We start from the raw sequence: 25,534 nt of genomic DNA, 5'->3' as shown, positions 1-25,534 counted from the left end.
CGGTGGGAAGCCAGCGACTAACCGCTTGAGCTATGGAGCGGCCCTAAAATGTAATTAAGTCGCCAATATAAAATTACCAAAAGAAACCTAGGTACGAGTATAACGAAAATGTACTTACACTAATCGCGCAAAGCCTAACACGTATTCATGATCATAGTAAATACAGAGCGGAAATGTCAGTCAGTGATGGAATTTATTACTTACTTACTTTAAATAAATGATATAAACTCCGTCTCAAGTGCAAACAATATATTTTGTGTTTTTGATCTTGCTCCCTACACTACATGTTTCGGCCTCAGACGGCCATCATCAGGTGTATAACACTCACGTCGCTGTCACACTGCACCCAGTTCAAAATTTAACATCTAAAACACTCTCCCTATCATTATCAACTTCTACTTCGTTGATGACTGTCTGGTTTGTAGATTATTTTATTTTGCACACGTTAATTTTGAGTTTATTGTAATAGCACCATAATAAAATCTTTAGTTCTAATTTTAAACCTTTAAATTCTTGTCCAAATTTTAAAATTTTAAAATTGTTAGGGTTATTCGCCCTGTGTTTGAAGTGCTGCAGCGGCTAGTTCTTGTTTCCACACTGTATAGGTGTTATCTGTAATATACAAATATATTTGTATTACTATCTTATGTATGTGGTGTTTTCTTATGTGTGTATATTGTTATTTGTACTTACCCTGTGTAGTCTTTCTGTGTGCGTGCCGCTGCTATTCTTTACTACGTGTGCTTACTTACTTACTTACTTACTTACTTAATCCGTTCCTCTTACGCCTTTACGGTGTCGAGGTTGTTTTTGCATTTGATCATTTCACAGACGGTAGGACTCCTTGGACGAGTGATCAGCTCGTCGCAAGGCCTGTACCTCAACACAGAATAAACGCATACACTTGCCAAACATCCATTTCTTGTGTGGGATTGAAACCCACGATCCCGGCTCGCGAAAGAGCGAAGACAGTGCTTACCTTAGACCGCTGGGCTACGATGACCGGCGATGAAATTTATAACTGGACTAATTCTCCACACTCTCTTTAGTTGAGAATTGAACTGTACTCCATTGGAGTATTTACATACCCGAAAGTTGTGATAAAGGCAGTGAATTTAAATGGCAGAGGGCGGAGTCGGGATATCCCAAACTTGGTCAACATGGCATCATAATCTAACAATGAGTAAAATAATGTAAATTTGTATAAAGAATGACATTACAAAATCATGAAAGCTGAAAGGAAATCGGAAATAAAAATGACGTGAGGTTTGAGCTACAAATAGTATAAATAAACACGTCGCAGTTTAGAGTATTCTTGAAGGGTTTAATAAGTATCAAAATGAAAACCGGAACTTTTTTACACATTAACATGTTGCTTCTCAGACACTATAACTTTCATGGAATGAAATTTACGTGTAGATGCCTTTTACCATTTTTTTTTTCCGCTTGGCACTACAGCCCCAGTGGGCTGTTCACTTCGGTTTTTCTAGACCTTACACATTCGGTAGGACTCATTAGGCGAGTGATCAGCTCGTCACAAGGCCTCTATTTGTACGCAGACACAGAGAAACGCGCACACACAAATTAAACATCCATACCCTGAGTGGGGTTCGAACCCACGATCCCGGTTTCCAAGCGAGCGAAGACAGTACATGCCTTAGACCGCTCGGCTACCGTGACCGGCCTTTTACCATATACACTGAAATATTCCGTCAGCAAAAAAGAAAAATATTCAAATTGCTGTAATTTTCTAACCATTATTTTGCGTTAAACTTTCCCTTATGATTTTACATGATCATTGTTCATTTTTATGACTTTGTAGTAATATTTTTGAGGGCATATATTCAGTACTGAAGTAGTTAAAGTGATTTCTTAAACGCTAGTTATTAAAAGTGTGAATTAGCAGTACCTCTTCTTTTTGCTTTATGTCCGCAGTTTCCTATAAACATTTGAAGACGTGTACGAACCGATACCTCCTTTTATATCTGTGTGTGAAACAGCTCAGTATTAAGACTTCGCTACATCTCATTATAATTTTCAGGAAATAGCACTCCTTTTTTTTTTGTGTATTATGCAAAATATCCCCCATAGTTTTGAAAACTTAGTACATAGGAAGTCATTGGGTGTAATTGTGCACAGCATACTTTTAATATGGAAGACAAAATTTAATTACTTTTGCTGTGTAGCCGTTAGCACCGTAGTAGCTCATTACTTTAAAATTTAGAAATGTGCGTTCTTCATATTAGGTCCGCTTTTTGATATAAGTTCTATTATATTTTCATCTCCACTGTATACATCAACTTACAGAAGGTTTATATGCCAATAAGGGTATATACCCTTTAATACTATTCATCACTTCTTTACCCATTGTCTGACTCCCCTTCATTAGCTTAATTTAATTTCACACAAAGTTCTTTTTTTTCATATTTCCCACTCTCTGTAGTTTTATTCATGTTTTATGAAAAAAAAAGAATTTCCTCTCAAGGCATTTTTTTGTGCATCTCGAAACTTTTCATACAATGCGCACGCGCGCACGCCAGCACACACACACACACACAATTCACACAACTACTGATTCTTCTTATACTTTTGCCCCTACTACTTATACTACCACTACTACCACCGCTACCGCAGCTGCAGATAATCGCCGCTTTGTTTCCAATTTTGGTGCAAGAATTTAAGGACAATATCTTACTAAGTTTTTACCTTTTACCTTCATTCTTTCTTTTTCTTTAGTCTTTTGTTCTTTGTTACTCTTATTCCTGCGACTTGTACTTATATCCCTTCTTCTTTTAAATATTATTTTCTTTTCTTGTACCGTCTAAGTCACTTTTCTTTTTTAAGAATTCTTTATACTTTTTATAACTCCCTGCTCTTCGTCTATCCGATGCTGGGAAAATAAATCAGGCGCCTGGTACAAGGAATGCAAAACAGTCGGAAATTACTAAGCTACATGGAAAGCTCCCTACCACAAGCCAGATGCAATGCTTCTAACATTACGGAATCATGAAATATGTTTTATTAAAGAGCTTAGAGACAGCGTATTTAGCGGATATAAACTTCCCTTCTCCGTTCTTTCTCGCTCCCTGAAATGTCTGTTGAATACCCCTTTCTTCTGCCAGATAAATCCCCCCAACTGCAAAATGTGAACAAGTAAGAAGATATGTTGCTTTGTTGCTGCTGCTGTAGTTTATAAATCTGGACATTATCTGTTCTATTTGACTTGAAAATGTGGGTTGAGCAGACGCTTCGCATGGCGTCACATGACTGCTTCAGTCTTACTGTGATACTTTGATTTCTACCCTCACCTTTATATAACCAAATATAATTATAAACAAAAGAGAACTCGCTGACTTGAGTCCGTAAGCGAACTGTACCGACCGATCGACTGCCGCTTGTCGACGAAGTTAGTGCCAACTTTAGCGGATAGACGGTGTCGCGTGGTCAGCGCAACGAATCCCCACGGCCGTTAATTTCACTTTTCTAGTCCGGAGCCGCTATTTCCTTGAAATAGCTCCACAGTTATGCTCGTGAGGCCGAGTGGACACCGTTCCAAACCCACTACTTCTCAGAAAATTTGGTAGCGGTGGGAATCGAACCCAGGGCCTGTGTATCTGTAGCCCGAAACTCTGACCACTAGACCACAGAAGCAGTCAGATATCTGACTAAAGACGTTTGCATTTTGATATATATGTGGACGGTTAAAAAATTCTAATTGTATTCGTGGAACATGAAGATTCATTTTCGAGTTCACAAAACTTCTTCATTGGACCAAATGCTGAGCCAACTTAGTAGGGCCCACACCTGCAGCGTCCCTTAGATCTATCAAGGGGTCTCTTCCTTTGAGGTCAGTAACCTGTGTGTACTTGTCACTACCCACATTCGTTATTCAGGTTCGTAGGTAGCTTATAATATCAGCCGAGGTCTGAAGTTGTGATGACTACATTTGAAAATCTCGAGCACGAAAGAAAAGACTGATTATTGAAACAGTATGCATAGGTGTGTATGTATGTAATTATGAAATGTTATGCTGGAATTCTCTATCGATATTCTTGCCCAAACAGTAACAAAACTTAGCGGTATCTTAACCCAATTTGTTCACATTTTCTGTTCTCGTTTGATTCAAATGCACGTAGACGAATACTTGACTAATGTTTGTTGTTTCAGTCGATTTTGTATAGCCTAGAGACGTTACCTTAGAAGGATTGAGAATTTAGTACCTATGGGGACCGTTTATTTATATATACACTGGTAAATAAATCAGAATTTCCTTGGTTTCAATATGCAGTGGATGTGTTACTTCTTGAACAATTTGAAGTAATATCCACTGTTAATGGCCGACACAGTGGCCGTGCGGTCTAAGGCATGAACTGTCTTCCCTTCGCTCGGACACTGGGATCATGGGTTCCAATCCCATTTAAGGCATGGCTGTCTGTGTGCGTTTATTCTGTGTTTGTGGTGGCCTGTGTGTAGTTAGCGACCTTGCGACTCGTCCAAGGAATCCTACCGTCTGTGTAAAAAGAGATAACGAAACTGAAGAAGAGGGCAGGGTCCAACAAAGGGCTGTAGAGCCATTAGGGAATGAATGAATCAATTTTTAATGAGATATACGTTAATAAGGCTTACAGTAATTTGGATGCGACGTATAGGTCTATAACACCAGGAACCACAAACGCCATCTCTCAAAGAATAATAAATCTACACAAAATCTAAACAGACTGATTCAAACGTACCGCTCTTGCTTAGTAATTAATGTGTATATTAAGTCACATGCCGATCCCAGTGGCCGCGCTGTCTAAGGCATGAACTGTCTTCCCTTCGCTCGGACACTGGGATCGTAGGTTCGAATCCCATTTAAGGCATGGCTGTCTGTGTGCCTTTATTCTGTGTTTGTGGTGGCCTGTGTGTAGTTAGCGACCTTGCGACTCGTCCAAGGAATCCTACCGTCTGTGTAAAAAGAGATAACGAAACTGAAGAAGAGGGCAGGGTCCAACAAAGGGCTGTAGAGCCATTAGGGAATGAATGAATCAATTTTTAATGAGATATACGTTAATAAGGCTTACAGTAATTTGGATGCGACGTATAGGTCTATAACACCAGGAACCACAAACGCCATCTCTCAAAGAATAATAAATCTACACAAAATCTAAACAGACTGATTCAAACGTACCGCTCTTGCTTAGTAATTAATGTGTATATTAAGTCACATGCCGATCCCAGTGGCCGCGCTGTCTAAGGCATGAACTGTCTTCCCTTCGCTCGGACACTGGGATCGTGGGTTCGATTCCCACTCAGAGCATGTTTGGTGTGTATGGGTTTATTCTGTGTTGTGTTGTCGTGTGTTTAGGTAGCGGCCTTGTGACGGACTGATCACTCGTCCAAGGAGTCCTACCGCCTGTGAAAAATTATTACGGAACTGAATAAGAGACCTGGGCCCTAAGTGAGCTGGAAGAGATTTTGAAAAAAAAAATTAAGTGATATGGTCTTTTATTAATACAGTCATACATATGTATGCATTCACATCGATGTATAATTTATCTTAGTCTATTTCACTAAAGTAGGCTTATGCTGTCTCCATGTTGTTTGTGTGTCTGTGAATCCACCCTGTTAACTCTTGAATGCCTTAACCAATATTTATGACACTTGGTATATGTATCATGGCACCTGAGCCCACCTCAACGGAGTACTTCATAAACCCCTTTTATCAGTGTATGTGCCTGTATGTGTATACCTACTATTGTTGTTATCCATGGCTCTGTAAACTGTATCCTTTCATTGCTAGGCAACGGCTTGGTAAACACTTTCCCTTGCAAAGAATACACGCAAGAACATAAGAATAGTTGGACGTGTGTGTCTGTGGGTCTATGTATCCCCTACCGTTACTAAGAAACAACTCAGTAAAGATGTTCCCACTGCAACGAAGAATTGCTGGAAGCGTCGTTTTCTGAGTGGCCCATGTCTCATAAAAAAAGTGTGCGATTAGTTCTTCTCATAACTTCTTGTAATTTGTTGCTTTCTCTCGTTTAAGGAGGGGCATTGCAATTTCTCCCCGTTAAACGCCTGCAAATGCGTAAGCGATTATTTTGTAATGAACTTTTAAACGAAAGAGACCCAAAATCTGCTGTATTGAAGCGGAAATGTGCGTTGGTTATGTTAATTACTTGATTGGGTCTTGTAGCATTTTCTGGCAGTAAAAGGAAGGTAATCATATTGTTAATTCTCAGCGTTGGTAATTGTATAATTCCTGATACACATATATCTTCAAGCATCGAGTAATGCACGTATTTTACGGTAACTGCGCTGTTGTATTAAATCTAATTAGTATTTACAGAGGTTGAGATGTTGTTGAATTGGAGCCAAGACTTCCAGAGTTAGTGGGGTGGTCATGTGTTTCACAGACACTAAGTCAAAGTTTTGGAGGGTGAAGTAGCAGGTCTGGCAAGACGCTCGCTCGCAGCTGCAACTGGAAAGTTGGCAGACAATCTGGCGCGACCGCCTGGCGTCGCATCGACACTGACAACTCCGCCATTACACGTCATGTGTAGAAAATAAACAACAGAGGCTTCATTACAGGTCGCTGGTATCCATTTTGTCGAACTTTCGGTAACATGACACAGATAAGTCGTGTCTTTGTTCATCTCAGACGTTGGATAGACGGTGATCTTGTGGTGGTTCTAACGGGGATGCAGTGTCTGTATCAGTGTTTATCAGTCTGGTGCTTGGCGGACGTAACTACTCTCATCTTAAATTCGATTTAAAATATATTATATTAATTTTACCAAAGTTTAAAAAATATTTAATATATGGAGACTTCTGTCTTTCATTTTTAGCGAAGAAATTATTGGTCTAGCCTTACGTATTACTTCGGTACTGTTTTACGTCTGTCTCCTTTAAGGCATTTAAAGGTTGACGGACTTTTGGATTAGGTAGCTGGATTCATCAGAAATGAGGTATCACCTTGTCTGAAAGTTCAGTCCACAATGTCTGAGACCTTAAATCATTTAGCACGAGCCCATACAATTTTTTTTACTGTTTAATGTGGGTGCCATGGCGTCTCTACGATTGCAATAAAATATAAATCATTATAATAAACAAATTTATAACTACATTTTTTTGTTTTATTCTGGTCCGTCACACATATCATGGAAAGTGAAACAGTTCCGTCCCCTGTGACTGGTGAAGATTTTTCTTATTTCAATTATTTATGCCTTTACATGTTTGGGTCTTCAGAGACCATCATCAGAGGGACACCTTTACACCAATATAGGTAGAAATTACTATTACAATATATGTTCTGAATGTATGTATACATTTTAACTTTTAGAAGATGTATTGTAATACTGGCTTCTAACTGTATTGATGTAAAGTTGTCCCTCTGATGATGGTCTCTGAAGACCGAAACATGTAAGGGCATAAATAATTGAAGTAAGAAAAATCTTCACCAGTCACACTAGACGGAACTGTTTAACTTTTCATTATAACTATATGTTTAAATTATGTATTATAATGTAAGTATAATGTACATATCGGTTTCTGGAAAATCCGCTGTTCTCTTTCTGGACTGTCAAGCAAAGAGCAAGTGATCTGGAGCTATAGAGCGCGTGGCATGCCGGAAAACACGAGGCTCGTTAGAAGTCTAAAATGTTGGTACACGATACAGTAAAATTAATTGTATGTTATTTATAACTAATTTTACTTCCAGTTACATTAATTATAATAACTTAATAGATAATTGATTCGTAAGTAGGACACTTACAGATTACGCCTCATCAGTACGAACTTCTGGCACTCATTGCCCACTTTGATGTTACTGGAGTTAATTTAGTTTCTATTTCGTCAGTAGCAATAAGTCCCCTCTTACTTTTCTAATTTCGCTCGAAATGTAGACTTCGTACAAAGAAACATAATACAGTAGTATATACCAGAAGTTGAAAAGTTAAGGTAGAGCTATCCCTGTAACAGGCCGTGGAGCCTTATAGGATTGTGAGACGTCGAGATTCCCACATTTTCTAGGCAGTCGGCTCACAGATGGTGGTGAGGCTGTCAGCCTTACGCGTCCGCCGCTCTTTACCCCAAGGAATACTCATGGTACTCATTTGTGTTAGAGGCTGAGTCGATCCCAGGGCCATAGTGCGGCTGGAAGAATAATTAGCTGATTGAAAAATCCAATGACCTCATCGGGATTCGATCCCCCTACCTTCCAGCTTGTAGAATAGTGCCTCACGCTACCGCCTGCCCCCAGATACTAACAATTATTATTATTATTATCACAAATTAATTTGTATTCCCATAAATATTTCAGCATTTGGATAATTTTTAAGCCTACATGATAGCGTCAGTGTGAATGAAGAACTGACAATACACAAACGGAGTGACCATGGACTTTATAAAAGTATCATTCTGGAATTCAGGTTGACAGATTAAAGCAGATAATTCAGAAAGTTACTCAGCATAGCTTACCAGTATCAGTGTTCTTACCTGATACTTTCTCCATGTTGTCCCCCACCCAACTTATTCCATTATTATGAATATATGTGTGTGTGTCTCTTCATGCGTCTTTCCACACTAAAGACTTCTGAGCGCATTGATCGATTTTTGTTGAGCCTAGAATTCATTATATTGAGGACAGAACTCTTGGCATGCGGAATGTTCCTTTCTGTGTCGTTTCAGTAATGTAAACTGTGCATTTTACTTGTTTGAGTTCTCCTACGGAGTGTCATAATTACAAATATTCTCCTTGCAGTTGTGCCAACGTGTAAAGACGACCGAGAGGAGTTACTGGGTGCTTTGAAACACGAGACGGTGGCATTGAGGTGTGAGGTGGATGCAAACCCACCTCTTGTGACGTTCCACTGGACATTTAATAACTCTGGCGATCTGGCAGAAGTGCCCCCGTCTCGCTTCACGAGTGTCGGCTCAGTGTCACGCCTCAACTACACCCCTGTCACAGATATGGATTATGGCACACTGGCCTGCTGGGGTTTCAACGCGGTCGGCCACCAGCGGTCGCCGTGCATCTTTCAGGTAGTGGCTGCAGGTAACTTGCAAGGATACAGAACTCACCTTGACCCTTCTCGTCACCCCACTTCACTCTTAGGATATTTGTGTGGTTAATTGCAAATGAAAAAGCTATTATGTTAGGCAGTATAGGCATATTTCTTAGAAGTGACTGCCATTATTTCTGTACGAAAGGCTGATAAGTTGAATTTTGTAATAAAAAAATCAGTGTTTTCTGTGATGTAGGAATTGAATTTTTTTAAACATTTTTTGTGTGACATTCAGGCTTCAAAATACAAAGATGTATTTGACACGACAGTCACTAATCCAAAAGATAAGAATTTTTTATGTCTATTAATATATTCTCTTGCATAAATTAAGCTCCTTCGGATTCTCTGATGCTTATGTTAGCTGGTTTCGCAGTTACTTAGCCAACAGACAGTCTCGGGTTCGCGTTTCTGGCACTCTCTCCCTGCCTTTTCATGTAATGTCCGGGGTGCCGCGAGGCTCTGTTCTGGGGCCTTTTCTTTTCAACGNTTCGCTCGCTTGGAAACCGGGATCGTGGGTTCGAATCCCACTCAGGGCATGCATGTTTAGTTTGTGTGTGTGCGTTTTTCTGTGTTTGTGTACAGGTAGAGGCCTTGCGACGAGCTGATCACCCGCCCAAGGAGTCCTACCGAATGTGTAAGATCTATACAAATTGAAGTGAACGGAGAATTTCGTGGAGGTAGGCCTAGGCCCACTGGGACTGGAGTGCCAAGGAAAAAAAACTATCTGGGCTCTTCAGCGTACTTAGTAAAAGCAGTTAGAACTTAAATGAGAATGAGAAATTTATAAGAGTGCTGTTATATTTGTAAATATTTCCTCCAGCAGCAGAATAGTCTGACAAAATATACATAAACTGTCATACCAAGAAGGGAAACCTGTTACGTGCTACTCCTTTGAATGAGGAAAGATACAGAAATAAATCCTTAATGCACTCTGTCTCCTGTTGTTTCAAACAAGGATTTGTTCTCGTTAACCTCGCCTATAAGTCCTGTTAACAAGATGTATATTTTATGACATTTATTCACATAAATGGTGTAGACGACATATGTGAACCCTACAATAAATAAACATTTTATTACTTCGAATAGAAGACGTAAATTTTACACAATTTTCCGTCGAAAAATTGAAGTTTTTTTTTAAATTCGAGGAAGGTACATCATTCTAATTCTTTTTCCTAAAACCCACATTCAAAAACTGGATGTATAAATTTCGACGGCGTCTTATATTCTAAGTAATACGGCATATATAATAGAGAGATATTTCTAATAGCCGATTTCATATATTACACACATAGGCAGGCAACAAAATTATATTACGTATTTCAATCTGTAAATTTTCAGAGGTTTCGCGCTTGGAGCAGAGATGGATATAATTGCTTCTGGAAAATCTCGTAATGTAGCGCTTACAGTTTTTATCGTTTTGCTTTGTACACTGTTATGCGTGATAACTACCTGATAATGGCTGTGTGACCGAAACATTTAGTGTTGACACAACGGAATTAAAAAGATGGCACAGTTCTCAGTCGCATCCCGACAAGGTCATTCTATTTAAGGCATGAGCATTTTCAGCTTCAGAGTAAATAAATTGAGGTTTAGTTACTATAGGATTCTGACGATGGTGTATAACACACAGAGATATTGGGTTTTCGGACTTTACCCATCGTCCTGGTTTTTAAGATAACTAAGTAAAAACACGACGTTTCGGAAACTGGATCTGTTTCCGTCCTCAGGTGAGGTAAAACACCTATTCTGTTGGGTCCCTTAGAAAGAGCTAGCCTCAATCACTGGACGACCCAACAGAATAGGTGTTTTACCTCACCTGAGGACGGAAACAGATCCAGTTTCCGAAACGTCGTGTTTTTACTTAGTTATCTTAAAAACCAGGACGATGGGTAAAGTCCGAAAACCCAATATCTCTGTGTGTTATACACCATCGTCAGAATCCTATAGTAACTAAACCTCAATTTATTTACTCTGAAGCTGAAAATGCTCATGCCTTAAATAGAATGACCTTGTCGGGATGCGACTGAGAACTGTGCCATCTTTTTAATTCCGTTGTGTCAACACTAAATGTTTCGGTCACACAGCCATTATCAGGTAGTTATCACGCATAACAGTGTACAAAGCAAAACGATAAAAACTGTAAGCGCTACATTACGAGATTTTCCAGAAGCAATTATATCCATCTCTGCTCCAAGCGCGAAACCTCTGAAAATTTACAGATTGAAATACGTAATATAATTTTGTTGCCTGCCTATGTGTGTAATATATGAAATCGGCTATTAGAAATATCTCTCTGTTATATATGCCGTATTACTTAGAATATAAGACGCCGTCGAAATTTATACATCCAGTTTTTGAATGTGGGTTTTAGGAAAAAGAATTAGAATGATGTACCTTCCTCGAATTTAAAAAAAAACTTCAATTTTTCGACGGAAAATTGTGTAAAATTTACGTCTTCTATTCGAAGTAATAAAATGTTTATTTATTGTAGGGTTCACATATGTCGTCTACACCATTTATGTGAATAAATGTCATAAAATATACATCTTGTTAACAGGACTTATAGGCGAGGTTAACGAGAACAAATCCTTGTTTGAAACAACAGGAGACAGAGTGCATTAAGGATTTATTTCTGTATCTTTCCTCATTCAAAGGAGTAGCACGTAACAGGTTTCCCTTCTTGGTATGACAGTTTATGTATATTTTGTCAGACTATTCTGCTGCTGGAGGAAATATTTACAAATATAACAGCACTCTTATAAATTTCTCATTCTCATTTAAGTTCGAACTGCTTTTACTAAGTACGCTGAAGAGCCCAGATAGTTTTTTTTCCTTGGCACTCCAGTCCCAGTGGGCCTAGGCCTACCTCCACGAAATTCTCCGTTCACTTCAATTTTTATAGATCTTACACATTCGGTAGGACTCCTTGGGCGGGTGATCAGCTCGTCGCAAGGCCTCTACCTGTACACAAACACAGAAAAACGCACACACACAAACTAAACATGCATGCCCTGAGTGGGATTCGAACCCACGATCCCGGTTTCCAAGCGAGCGAAGACAGTACATGCCTTAGACCGCTCGGCTACCGTGACCGGCTGCCAAGATAGTTAGAGCGTCATAATTTGGCACAGTTCTTATTTTAAAGTGGTTAATTTATCCTAGTATATATCAGATAACCTCAGCCTGCAGTAATTGAAAACATATTGTTAATAATTTTATTTAAAAATTCAACAAAGGAAGACAACTTAAAATATTTCCTTCAACTCAGTGTAGTATGAATTCAATAAACTGTGGTGATATTTTCAGTAAAACAAAACTTCCAAGCCTGCAGTGAGTACATGATAATTCTATAATTCATAACAGTATATGAAATATTCTGAGATCAAGGAGAAAATAATTATCAATAAATCCGTCTTATTAAGTTGCTAACATTGTTGTATCCTCACTTATTTCATAATCGCATTAACCTGTGCTTTGTTCTTTAATCTAAATTAATTTAAACAGACAAATCAAGCATCATATTCCGAAAATGGGAGAATTTATGCACTTTTAGAGAGTTAGAAATTTTAGTAATTAAAGCATATAACAAGATGTCACGGCAAAGCGTTGAAAGAGCGTTGAAGTACACACACACACACACACACACACACATATATATATCTTTATGGGATGATAAAACATCACAGAGTTTAATACAAGATTTTTAGATTTGATATCCCTACTATTTATTTAAATGAGTTGTCATAATTTTGTCTTGTTGCATTGTTTCTCAACATTTTCATCGCGTTAAATACGTATAGTTTTTGACAACACAAAGCCGTGAGCGCTAAGCCAAGGGCTAGCTGAGCTAACTTCGCTAGCGTGCATGTGCTGATTTGCCAGTTTTTGTATCACACTTGCGATAATTCAATATGATCCTTGCCTCAGCTGGCGAATCGCAGCAAAGCTTTAGAGAGTTGCGTCTCTTATACCTTGCATCCTATATATCTTTATTGCTTAGTGAAAGATATATAGAAAGATAAATCAGTAATTGTATCAAAACCTCAAATACACTGAGATATATTCTTAAATTCCGCTGCACCATGTACAGTAAAGTAAAGTAACATGCCGTGGAGGCTCATAAGGTTGTGAGACGTTGAGGGCCCCACATTATCTAGACAGTCGGCTCATAGATGGCGGTAAGTTTGTCAGCCTTACGCGCCGGCTTTCCTTTACCCCCAAGAATATTCCTGGTACTCATTTCTGTTAGAGCCTGAGTCTACCCCAGGGCCATAGTGCGGCTGGAAGGATTAGGTCAATTGAAAAAAATCCAATGACCTCATCGGGACTTGAACCCGCGACCTTCCGGCTTCCAGTATAGCGCCTCAACCAAGTACGCTACCGCGTGGATTATATACAGTTTTGTCAAAAATCTCAAATCATCAGATTTTGTGAAAATTTGTTAGACGATAGACGAGGAACCATACGGAGCCTACGTGCCCTGGAACTTATTTGCTTTAGTCTTCTTAATGAATTGCACGAAAAAAAAAATACTCACGTTTCGTGGATAATCGGTTATTTAATAATTACTCTGCATTTCAATTAATATTGAGTTACCTTAATCAAAGCCTGTTGCCATGGCAACTGATTCACTGTTGTTCTGTTGCCTCGAGGCCTAAGGTTTGCCTGTAGTTTGAATCTCATTGGGACTGGAAACTGTCAGGCAAAGAGATTGCGCCTGTGGCGATCAAACTAACAGAACTGATTCTTTTTGCCAGTTTTAGCTGTATATAGCGTGTGCCAGGCAGAAGAATTGCACAGTTAATCGAAATGGCCATCTGAAGGAGTTCGCAGTCTTTCTTACTATAGCGCACAGCCGTCGATCCCGTGTATGAATATGGATTTTCTTTAACTACGTCGGGGATGAATTCCTAGAGAAACTTACGCGCTTTATCTTCACTGTTTACATCCTGTTGTGTATCATGATTTCTGGCATTTGGTCGATTATACAAAAATAGAAATAAACCAGTCGAACTGCTTACATTGGTTTATAGCTGATATATGTTTCGGTCCACATTTTGGGCCCATCTTCAGGCAGTCTCACCAAATACGTCTCTTCCTACTCAACTGTGCTAATATGGATCCATATTAATGCTACTCATCACAGTCATATAATACATGCAACCGCCACGAAATTCTAATAACTTCTCAAACTTAAAATTTTTTTAAATTATCTAAAATTCTCTTGTTGATGAATGTAAATTAACGACCGTGTGGATTCGTTGCTCTGACCACGCGACACCCTCTATCCACAAAAGTTGGCATTAACTTCGCCGACAAGCGGCGGTCGCTCGGTCGGTATAGTTCGCTTGCGGACTAAAGTCACGGAGTTTGTTTGTTTTGTCGGTGAATGTAGAATTCTGTGTTCTTTTGGTTTCATGTCCAGCACTCTAGGTTGCCCTTTGCCAGGGGTTCGCTCCTGTACTACATGTTACAGAAGATATTCAAGACAATGCTACCAGTTTGTTTTCTCACTTGTTTTCTTGGGCATGTCACCGTAATTTTGTTCTTTTTCCTTACGGTATGCTATGTATTCCTTCTGTGTGGGCGTTTATATCTTATCTGTTCCTAGTTACAATGTTCAATGCATTTCAATTTGAAACGGTAACAACATGACTAATTGGGAGCAAACGAAACATAAACACTGGAACTAGATTTTAAAGAGTTCTGACGATGGTGGATAACACAAAATTACTGGGTTTTGGGACTTTTTCCATCGTCCGGAATTCTAGGTAATAGAGGGCACGACGTTTCGGAAACTGGATCTATTTCCATCTTGAGATGAGAAAGGAAGACACCTACTCAGTTGGGCCCCTTAGAAAGAGCTAATCTCAATCACTTCACTTCTTCCTCTGAGCGTCAAGTACAAGATTTGAAGTAAAACCCTATGTGAGGACCGAGGTAGTTATATCGTGTTATCTGGTAGGACGTATCATATGGAACATTCCTGGTATTCGTATTAGCAAATACCCCTGCGACTTCACACGCCGATAATTGCATGTGGACTGAGTCTTCGATGTGAACAGCCATATGAGCCATACCCTGATGAACAAATGAATAATAGAATGTAAAATACCCTGTGCCACACGCCATAGCATGAGGAGACATATAGAATAGGGGATTTCAACAGATTATTTTCTGTGTTTCAGTGTTAACATTTCTGTAACCAGGATACATTATTGAAAGAGGTAAGGTAAATGTAAAGTCTCTGTGCTTAACTAATTAAGCACTACGCCATGAAGGGTATCGAGGAGTGGATGTGTAGATCCGTACTTTCTTGACCTCGGCACTAGTTTAAAGTGAGTGGTCAGCTTCACGCCCCGGCCGCTTTACCACCGGGGAAGGAGCGTCGGTACCAATTGGATAGGAAGTTGGGTGGACCCCACAGCCGGTCTGGACGATATGGAGAAGTGAAAATTCTTGACCCTACCGGGGCTTGAACTCCGACCTCTCTGTCATCCAGCCCGTAGCCAGTCGCTATGCCGGCTAAAAAGGTAAAATGACAAAAATTTTCGAGAAAGAAGTTCCACATTTTCATTTCGTTACTATAAATCAGGTATCCCAATTACACCGTGTCTTTCTTCCTTCGGAAGGCGACCGTAACGGGGGATACTTCCCTTCACATGCTCGAAAACGTCATATCTTCAGAAGCGGAAGAAGGGGAATCTGAAGTTTTTCAATTAGACTGGGAACCACTCTCTTTAACAACTTTCTTCAAGTGTTATCAGTCCGAGNCCACGCGACACCCTCTATCCACAAAAGTTGGCATTAACTTCGCCGACAAGCGGCGGTCGCTCGGTCGGTATAGTTCGCTTGCGGACTAAAGTCACGGAGTTTGTTTGTTTTGTCGGTGAATGTAGAATTCTGTGTTCTTTTGGTTTCATGTCCAGCACTCTAGGTTGCCCTTTGCCAGGGGTTCGCTCCTGTACTACATGTTACAGAAGATATTCAAGACAATGCTACCAGTTTGTTTTCTCACTTGTTTTCTTGGGCATGTCACCGTAATTTTGTTCTTTTTCCTTACGGTATGCTATGTATTCCTTCTGTGTGGGCGTTTATATCTTATCTGTTCCTAGTTACAATGTTCAATGCATTTCAATTTGAAACGGTAACAACATGACTAATTGGGAGCAAACGAAACATAAACACTGGAACTAGATTTTAAAGAGTTCTGACGATGGTGGATAACACAAAATTACTGGGTTTTGGGACTTTTTCCATCGTCCGGAATTCTAGGTAATAGAGGGCACGACGTTTCGGAAACTGGATCTATTTCCATCTTGAGATGAGAAAGGAAGACACCTACTCAGTTGGGCCCCTTAGAAAGAGCTAATCTCAATCACTTCACTTCTTCCTCTGAGCGTCAAGTACAAGATTTGAAGTAAAACCCTATGTGAGGACCGAGGTAGTTATATCGTGTTATCTGGTAGGACGTATCATATGGAACATTCCTGGTATTCGTATTAGCAAATACCCCTGCGACTTCACACGCCGATAATTGCATGTGGACTGAGTCTTCGATGTGAACAGCCATATGAGCCATACCCTGATGAACAAATGAATAATAGAATGTAAAATACCCTGTGCCACACGCCATAGCATGAGGAGACATATAGAATAGGGGATTTCAACAGATTATTTTCTGTGTTTCAGTGTTAACATTTCTGTAACCAGGATACATTATTGAAAGAGGTAAGGTAAATGTAAAGTCTCTGTGCTTAACTAATTAAGCACTACGCCATGAAGGGTATCGAGGAGTGGATGTGTAGATCCGTACTTTCTTGACCTCGGCACTAGTTTAAAGTGAGTGGTCAGCTTCACGCCCCGGCCGCTTTACCACCGGGGAAGGAGCGTCGGTACCAATTGGATAAGAAGTTGGGTGGACCCCACAGCCGGTCTGGACCATATGGAGAAGTGAAAATTCTTGACTCTACCGGGGCTCGAACTCCGACCTCTCTGTCATCCAGCCCGTAGCCAGTCGCTATGCCGGCTAAAAAGGTAAAATGACAAAAATTTTCGAGAAAGAAGTTCCACATTTTCATTTCGTTACTATAAATCAGGTATCCCAATTACACCGTGTCTTTCTTCCTTCGGAAGGCGACCGTAACGGGGGATACTTCCCTTCACATGCTCGAAAACGTCATATCTTCAGAAGCGGAAGAAGGGGAATCTGAAGTTTTTCAATTAGACTGGGAACCACTCTCTTTAACAACTTTCTTCAAGTGTTATCAGTCCGAGGCCACTTCATATGAGATCCGAGGTAGACGAAGTGACATTGAAGCGGGTTTCTCTCCAAGTGTCTTATGCTTTGTTTCCGCTAATCATAATTTTAGCTATTTTCACGGGCCCCTGAAGAGTGCAGTAACCTTGACCAGGCAGCATATTATCATAACCTCCGTCATTAACTTTTATCGACGCGATTAAGTCTCAGCTACTGAAAGCGTCGTTAAATAAACTTCAAGTAAATATAAGTAATTGAAGAAAGCAGTCTTCTGGGATGTGGCGCCGTGTAGATATTGTGTTAACCGACGTTTCGGATTCGACATTAATCTCTTAGCACCTGCTCACGCTGGTTCCTCCTCGCTCGTGGATTTTCTTCTTTTTTCTTCTACCCTGAAGATGGAGGTGATACATTCCTCCGAAACGTCGGTTAACACAATATCTACACGGCGCCACATCCCAGAAGACTGCTTTCTTCATAGTCACCGCCGTGAAAACCTCAAATCTTACATAATTAATTGAAGTTCGGGACTTCATCTGTTCCCTCCGGCACTTGGCTGTTTTTAGAGTACATACTCTACCAAGATGGTTAGTTTCGGTTCGAATTGTTGTAAATGAAAAAATATTTAGCTTCATAGATAGCGGACTAAGCATCGTTTGATGGTATTTTGAGGTACCCGAAAAGCGCAACTTACTGAGCCGTGGATATGCAGATAGTGTTGAAACTTACGGCACCTAATGAAATCATCCCGAAACAGAATATACATCCGATATACACCCGTGACATCAAAAAGGAAGGACATGTATATTGTTGCAAATTCGAAATGTTTGTCACCATTTTAGTGTTTGTTTCCTGCAACTATGTGGCATGGTTACCAAAACATAACGCCCTGAAACCCAAGATTTTTTATGGATGCTCGGTATTTGTCTGTCGTGTTTCAAAATTAAACATGTAATGAAAAGTTGAAATGTATATGTTGGGTCGGTAGTGTGCTATTCGTCCAGTTTTATTAGGTTTATCAAATAAATTAGTATGAGAGGCGTGATAGCTGTTTCGCGGGGAACGGGAGAACCTGAAGAGAAGAAACCATTTGAGAGACCTAGACACATTGGGAGAATAATTTTGAATTTGTAAATCGGCGTGAATATATTCGGGATCCATTTAGCTCAGGTTAATATCCAGTGGAGCTATTCTGTGAAATCCATAACACGCTTTTTTGTTTAATAAGAGGCTAGGAATATACTGACTGCCTTAACATCTGCCAACATCTCGAGGGCTTTGCTTCATGTGATCAGTTCCTGTTGAAGATTTATAAAAGAATCCATTAAAAATAGATTCAGTGTTAGCGAACGCCAGGGGGATGGAGAAAATTGCATAATGAAGAGCTTCATAACTTGTACTCTTCGCCAAGTATGGAATGATAATGCCAGGATAGGGCAGGACATGTAGCCCGCAAGGGACATAAGTGGCATGGTAGAAAAAACTGAAGGAAAGAGAAAACTATGAAGAATAGACTTAGATGGAAGAATGATATTAAAATGAATCTTAGAGGAGTGGGATGTATGTGTGGACTGGATTCATCTTGCTCAGAATAGAGACCAGTGACAGGCTCTTCTGATCATAGTAATGAACCTTCAGGTTCCATGAAGCTCTAGGAATTTGATTACTGGTTGAAAAATTGTTGGATTGCAAAGAAGGGCTCCGCGCCATTTAGTTAGTTAAGCAGTCAGCGAATGACAATGGACCCCATGAACTACCATTTTCATTCTCCTTTCATTTTCGTTGCATTCATTCAAATGCACATGCGGCCCAGACGAAAGATCCCCTGAAAGTTATGCAGTATGCATGAATCTATTGTTGGCTAATAATGATAAGTTTCTTGTAGTATTTACTTGCAGCAAGTAGTAAGTATCCCCCGGATATTTGCCCTATAATTTGCTAAGTATGAGAATTTGATNCTCAAATCTTACTTAATGTTGATGCTTCTAACATTTTGTGTTACCTGTATATTAAAATACGTTATATCGCGTCTTTAACATAGCTAATAGAATTTGACTTTACGAAAAAGAGTGCTTACATTCTGTAGAAATACGCTTTTATACTTATATATATTTTATTTGAGCTCATATTTTATTCTTTCTTATTCTGCTCCTGCCGCCATATAGAATATAATGTATCTTGTATAAAGAATATATTTCTCTACGTTCTCAGTTGTGATGTGACAATACGAGTATATTACATGACTCTGTAACTGATAATTACTTTTACTACTTTTATCTTCTTCGTGTTTTTTCGCTTATCTCAAATCATAAAACAAGGAATGAAACAGAGTTGCAATGGAAATGCTCGCCGCACAATTAAATTTCTGTATCTGTGGATATTCTTCCCATAAAGTGAAAATATTTCGTCTGTAATTCTGCTCTCATTTCGTGAGCAACGCCAAGTTATGAATGGCTGTAGCTGTTAGAAACTTCTAAATGCTCTGATTTAAGACTTGGTTCTTAACTTACAGTTAAACATGTGTTTCAGCAGAATATAAAAAATGGCACATCCATTGTTTTGATGGAAGTGTCAGGCTTGGATAAAAGGAAAGTAATAGAGGAAAACCGAAAATAATAAAGAAATAAGGGAAGAAAATAAAGGAAAGAAGGCAGTGTAATCATTCGTTCAACACAGACGTTTTAATAATTGTTAAAATTTGTTGTTTATGTCAAGTATTAATAAAATTTTAGAATTTGAATGTAAGAAGGCTTAATTTTAAGTCAAATGCGTAATTCTTAGGTGAAATGTGTAGTTGGACCGATATGGATGAGAATGGCGCTCACTCCACTATTAGCATGGCGTCTCAACAGCGAACTTTTATCATAACCGTGCATGTAATAGTTACACAATTGAAACACGCTCCATACCTTACGTTAGTTTCACGAACTCCTTACGAATAACGGATAAGCATAAATATGATATTGCTGCAATTGAAAAAATAAACATTTTTAAATGGCGTCAAACTTATCCCAAAAGCTAGTTTCGAGTGCATCCTGGATCTACCTGACTTTGTTCGTAATTTAACATGTAGTTCGAGAAGAAAGACACGACGAACAGGAGGACGGACGGACTGACGTGCTGAAGCAGATAACTACCAGATTGTCTCCTTTACGTTCATGCACCTATATGGAATTCTTTGCATATTGTCACGTATCGTGGCGACGCGACGATAAATTAATGTGTCCCGGATTAGGCGAAACTGTTTATTGGATAAGTTGTTTTGCAGTTGCGATTACAGTCGCTCAGAAATCACGTCCACCACACGATGTCACGTGACTAGTCTGTCGTCTTCTGGTTTTTAGCTCAGCAGGTTTCTTCTGCTCACAGCTTTGCCCCCTTCGCCTCTCTTATGTGTGTGACTGTTCTCAATTCTCCTCTGACCTGTCTGATCTGGTCTGGTCTCTTATATTCTACCGTTGGACGGACAGACGGTTTCACTTGTTCCGTGCACTGGTACCTAGTGTATTCATTGCCGCGAGAACTGCACTAGTTCTAGCTTTCACTTCCGTGGAAACGTCTGTTATGTATGCTCTGTCTCGGAAACGTGCATGAACGGTTGCATAGCAAAATGGATAATTTCCTGTGCGGCTCCACTATTCCGGCGTCTAGGCAGTGTTTACCGAGCGTTGCAAAACGATTTCAGCTTGTTACCCCGGCCACATATTTTAACAAGCCGTTGTCCAGCAATGGTCGCCCGCTCTGACTCAAGATATTCCCACTTTTAGGCGGCACCCTGCATTATTTATATGGGCACGTGAGACGTTGCGTTCTCCTTGACTAATTAAGTTATAAAAAACGTAATTCTATACGTTAGTTTCCTACAGATAACTTTCAAATTCCTTTCTCCAGCTTCAAGCTACTTCCTTGTATGGAGTCAACTATTTTTACAAGATTACATTAAGAAGTTTGTGGTGGAGTTAAATTGACCGTTTATAAGTTGGCTGTAGAATTAATGAAGTCACTGTACCACACTAAGTAATTGCATACATAAAAGACTGAAAGTTACCTGTGAAATTAAACTTTTTTAAATCGGACAAAAGGCGAAGGGAAAACCGCAGATTTAAACGCCTAATGGGCAACAACACTGACTTAATTCATATTATTTTGTTTATAAAAGGAATAAAAAGAACTCATCTTGTTTTCGAGAAGTTTTCACGTTCAAATATAATTGTGCATTATTCATGACGCTTTTCTACCGCAGAGCAATAATAAGGGTTAAAATGTGCGGAAGTCTGCACTGAACTGCGTTACTGTTGTGAGTTTATGGCGGGCGTGACCTGAATGCACCACGGATATACGAGTGTGACCTGCACTGATGTCAAAATTATTTTGTGTTTGATCATATATTTTCTCTGTAACAGACATTTCTTGGTGGGATTTTTCTACAGTGTATCATGTCCATAACTTTCTGTCACGTGTCTTTAATGGGGAAGGATACTGAAAAGACATGATGATCACTCTGAAATTCTAACACAATTTTAAACAATACTAACAACTTTCTATTTTCTTCGGTGAGGAACAATAAATACTATGCATTTCTTAAATACGGATTTTAATAATTGAATATGATAATTAATATCTTACTTACTTACTTATTCGTGGAGATCAGCCGCCAATTCTGCAGCTACTCAAGAATTTCCCAGCATTTTATGGAACCCGAAGGTTCATTACCGTGTTCACGAGAGCCCTCCACTGGTCCCTATCCTGAGCCAGATCAATACAATCCATACCATCCCATCCTGTCTCTCTAAGATCCATTTTAATATTGTCCACCCACCTACGCCTTGGTCTTCCCAGTGGCCTCTTTCCTTCTGGTTTTCCCACCAATATCCTATACGCATTCCTCGTCTTCCCCATTTGTGCTACATGCCCTGCCCACCTCGTCCTTCTTGACTTAATCATTCTAATTATACTTGGAGAAGAGTACAGTTTATATCTTACGTAACTTTATTGAGTGCATAAAGAATTTTATTCAAGTTTTCCCATATTTCGAAACTATGAATACAATTACGTTTTCAACACTTCATACATTCATCTGCTTCCATAATGTTTTTTTTTTTTCATTTCTTTCGATGATATATTTATATATCCACTGACATCCCCCTATTTACCTCTCTCACTACATTTTACTGACATTGACCTCTCATCTGTGAGTCGTGTAACATGGCTGCACACTCTTCATCTTGCATTGGTACCTGACAATTGTCTCCTCTGTTAATATCTTATTACTTAGTTACTTTCTCATTAAAGAAATTGTATAAAAACCTAATTTTGTACGCCCATCTACTAATAACTTCTAGCCTATGTACCCTCGTAAGATAGATGTAAATTTTGTCAACAGTTTCTGCAAGATTATATTTAGGAAGTTTGAGTCGCGGAGGCCCGAGTTCGATCCCGGGTCTCGTCAAGTGGAATTTGTGGTGGTCAAATTGGCGCTAGGGCAGGTTTTATCCGAGTACTTCGGTTTCCCCTACCAATCTTCATTCTACCAATTGCTCCACAATCACCCTCGCCTATCATCTAGGGCTGGTACAGCAGGTCAGAAGTGGCCGCAGTACAAGGGACGTAGTCCCACTCCACTAGCAATGAGAAAAAGTTTGATTCAGAAATAATTTGTCACGAAATTCTACAAATGTAATTAATCAAACGTTGCCGCTTGCATCACAGTTTAGCATTCTGAAGACTCAGACATAGGCCTTGTACGTGAATGGTGTGTGTGATTACTTTATATGGGATTATGAACATGTGCTTTTGACGGGGTGAACCGCTCTGGTTATATTAAATAACGTACATAAAGAGGCCTACATACATAGAACTGTTTGATATTTCGTATTTGTCCATTAATATTTTTTGGACGCCACGAACGCCAGTTCATCTCAAGAATTCAATTCTTACAATATTTTTACGATATTCATGCAGGCAGATAGAGGGCTGCATTAATTACATATCATCATCATTGTTGTGATGATCATATTCATCATCATCATCATCATCCCTTCAAATACTGAGTCATGTTTTTTACGCTTTCATGCCCTGTATTCAGTTCTTTCATAAAAATTCTCTTCTCCTTGCGTGCCGTAATGTGGTTTTGTATCTGTTTTTATAGTTGTTACGTGTTGTCTCCAATGAGTTTGATAGTTCTATATGTAGACCTGTATAGCATTATTTTACTATCTATTGCACTTTACTAAAATGCTCCATTTTCATTTGTTTCTAATGAAATGCTAGTCACACTTCGGTCCCAATGCCGATAATTTCGTTTCCTGGCCGATAACCTCTTAGTATCAGTTTTCTAACTGTCCAGGCTTCGTTCCCATAGACCAATACACGTACAGCTAAAACTGTGTTAATATTAAACCTGTCATGTTTTTCATTGTTCTAGTCGAGGTCTGAGGGTGATCAGTTCAGTTCTCCAGTCGCTGTTGATAGTTTTTATATGAAATGTTCTTTCTACTTCGCATGATATAGATATAATGCAGACCAGCGAGGTAAGTGTGTTGACATGTTCCAGTGTGTTATTACTGACAAAAATATTACTTAGAACAGAGTGTTCACATAGGAAAGTCGCCATGTTTGCTTTTATTTATTCTCTGGAAATGATATATTTTAATTTGAATAGTATAAAATCTATCTCGTTAGTTTTGGAGCCATCGCGATGGTCAGGGTTCGATCCAAAGTCAGGTTATATGGGATTTTGGTGGAAAATTTGGAACTTTCTCGGGTTTTCTCCGAATGCTTGGGTTTCTCTTGTTAATTCTCACTCAAGCATCTGGTTCACATCCATTAATCACCCGTCATTATCCTATATCATATCAGTATTGAAAGTGTCCTTAAGTTACCAACTTAAAAGAAATTCCAGCCTGACCGGAAGATAGAATTAATGAAAGATTAAATAGAGCCTCCACAAATGAATTCGGTTGGGGCACACCGCTTATAGCAGCGGTTTAAGTTTATAACGTAGCAACAGCTCCACAAACGGTTTGTATCAGTTCACATGGAAGGGCTCGCATTCACGCTTTGCATTTCATGCCTGATTCACTTTCATTTTCATTTTCATTGAGAGAGTGAGCGAGCCGGGATTTAAGTGCATGAAGCGTGCCTGTTACATAACTGGCGACCATAGCGATCACGTGGTCTGTACGCAGCGGTTTAGTAACCGGTCCGTAGCAAGTTACACAGCTCAGCTGTCGTCACCGTTCTTAATATTCGAGTACACTCGAACTGCGACTCATTGTTAATGGCAATATACGTATTTTACAATATTTACTGAAACATTTAAACGACAGCTGTCCTTGTGCTACAGCCTTAATGTGTTATGGTCTTCATGAATACAAGGCCCACTTCATGAAAGTTTTAGGATATAAGACTGAAAAGTTTGGTTGTTGTGTCAACGAAGAGAAAGCGAGAGAGAGAGAAAAAGGAAGAAAAAGAAGGAAATATGGAAGATCGTCACGGAGGCAAATATGACGATAATATGGACCCTATAAATTATAATTATGAAGAGAGAAGAACCCGGGAAAAGGTTTTAAGATGCGTTTAAAACTTTATAAAACCTCATAAAAGGATGTTACACAGGCATTAAATATTCCTAGAATCGTTCGATCATTGCTGTGAGCATGAAGTCAGAATTCCACGTTCAGTGATTCCCGTCAGAATCGCTCTCATGTAACTCCTGTCATGATACTTCTCAATCAAAAATATATTTTCGAGCAGACCACTGCTTAAGTATTTTTTGTACAAATTTTAACTGAATATGCGACGGCAGTTCACATACGAGAGTCATGAAGATGGCAGTGACGCACATAATTGTGTAGGCATTTATAATTATCTAGTAGATTTATAATAAAATTATAATTAATGTGAATTTTATTGATTCTATATATGACAAAAACGTGGTGGTTTCTATTAATTACGTAATTCGCCCATTTCTATATCGTATTGTATCAGTAAATCTAGTTGGTGTCGGTCACGGTGGCCGGGCCTCCTAAGGCATGAACTCTCTTCGCTCTCTCGGAAGCCGGGATCTTGGGTTCGAATCTCACTCAGGGCATTGATGTTTGGTGTATGTGTGTGTGTGTGTTTGTTTTCTGTGTTTGTGTACAGGTAGAAGCCTTGCGACTAGCCGATCACCCGCCCAAGGAGTCGTACAGTGTCTAAGATCTAGTAAACCGAAGTGAAACGGGGA

General features: G+C 39.4%; 1 protein-coding gene across 2 annotated transcripts in view; it reads left to right on the top strand.

Annotated features, from left to right (window-relative positions):
* The window catches only part of LOC111870996 (hemicentin-2), a 536,304-nt gene that overhangs the window by 485,610 nt on the left and 25,160 nt on the right, over positions 1-25,534 (top strand). For both annotated transcript variants that reach the window (XM_023863701.2, XM_023863702.2), the window contains exon 10: positions 8,744-9,037. In XM_023863701.2, coding sequence (XP_023719469.1) covers positions 8,744-9,037 — 294 coding nt within the window. The remainder of the gene's footprint in view (positions 1-8,743; positions 9,038-25,534) is intronic.

Source organism: Cryptotermes secundus, unplaced genomic scaffold (assembly GCF_002891405.2).
Source record: "Cryptotermes secundus unplaced genomic scaffold, Csec_1.0 scaffold1170, whole genome shotgun sequence".
Classification (NCBI taxonomy): Eukaryota; Metazoa; Arthropoda; class Insecta; order Blattodea; family Kalotermitidae; genus Cryptotermes; species Cryptotermes secundus.
The sequence above is the reverse complement of the archived record's forward strand: the minus strand, read 5'-3'. Positions and strand labels throughout refer to the sequence as shown.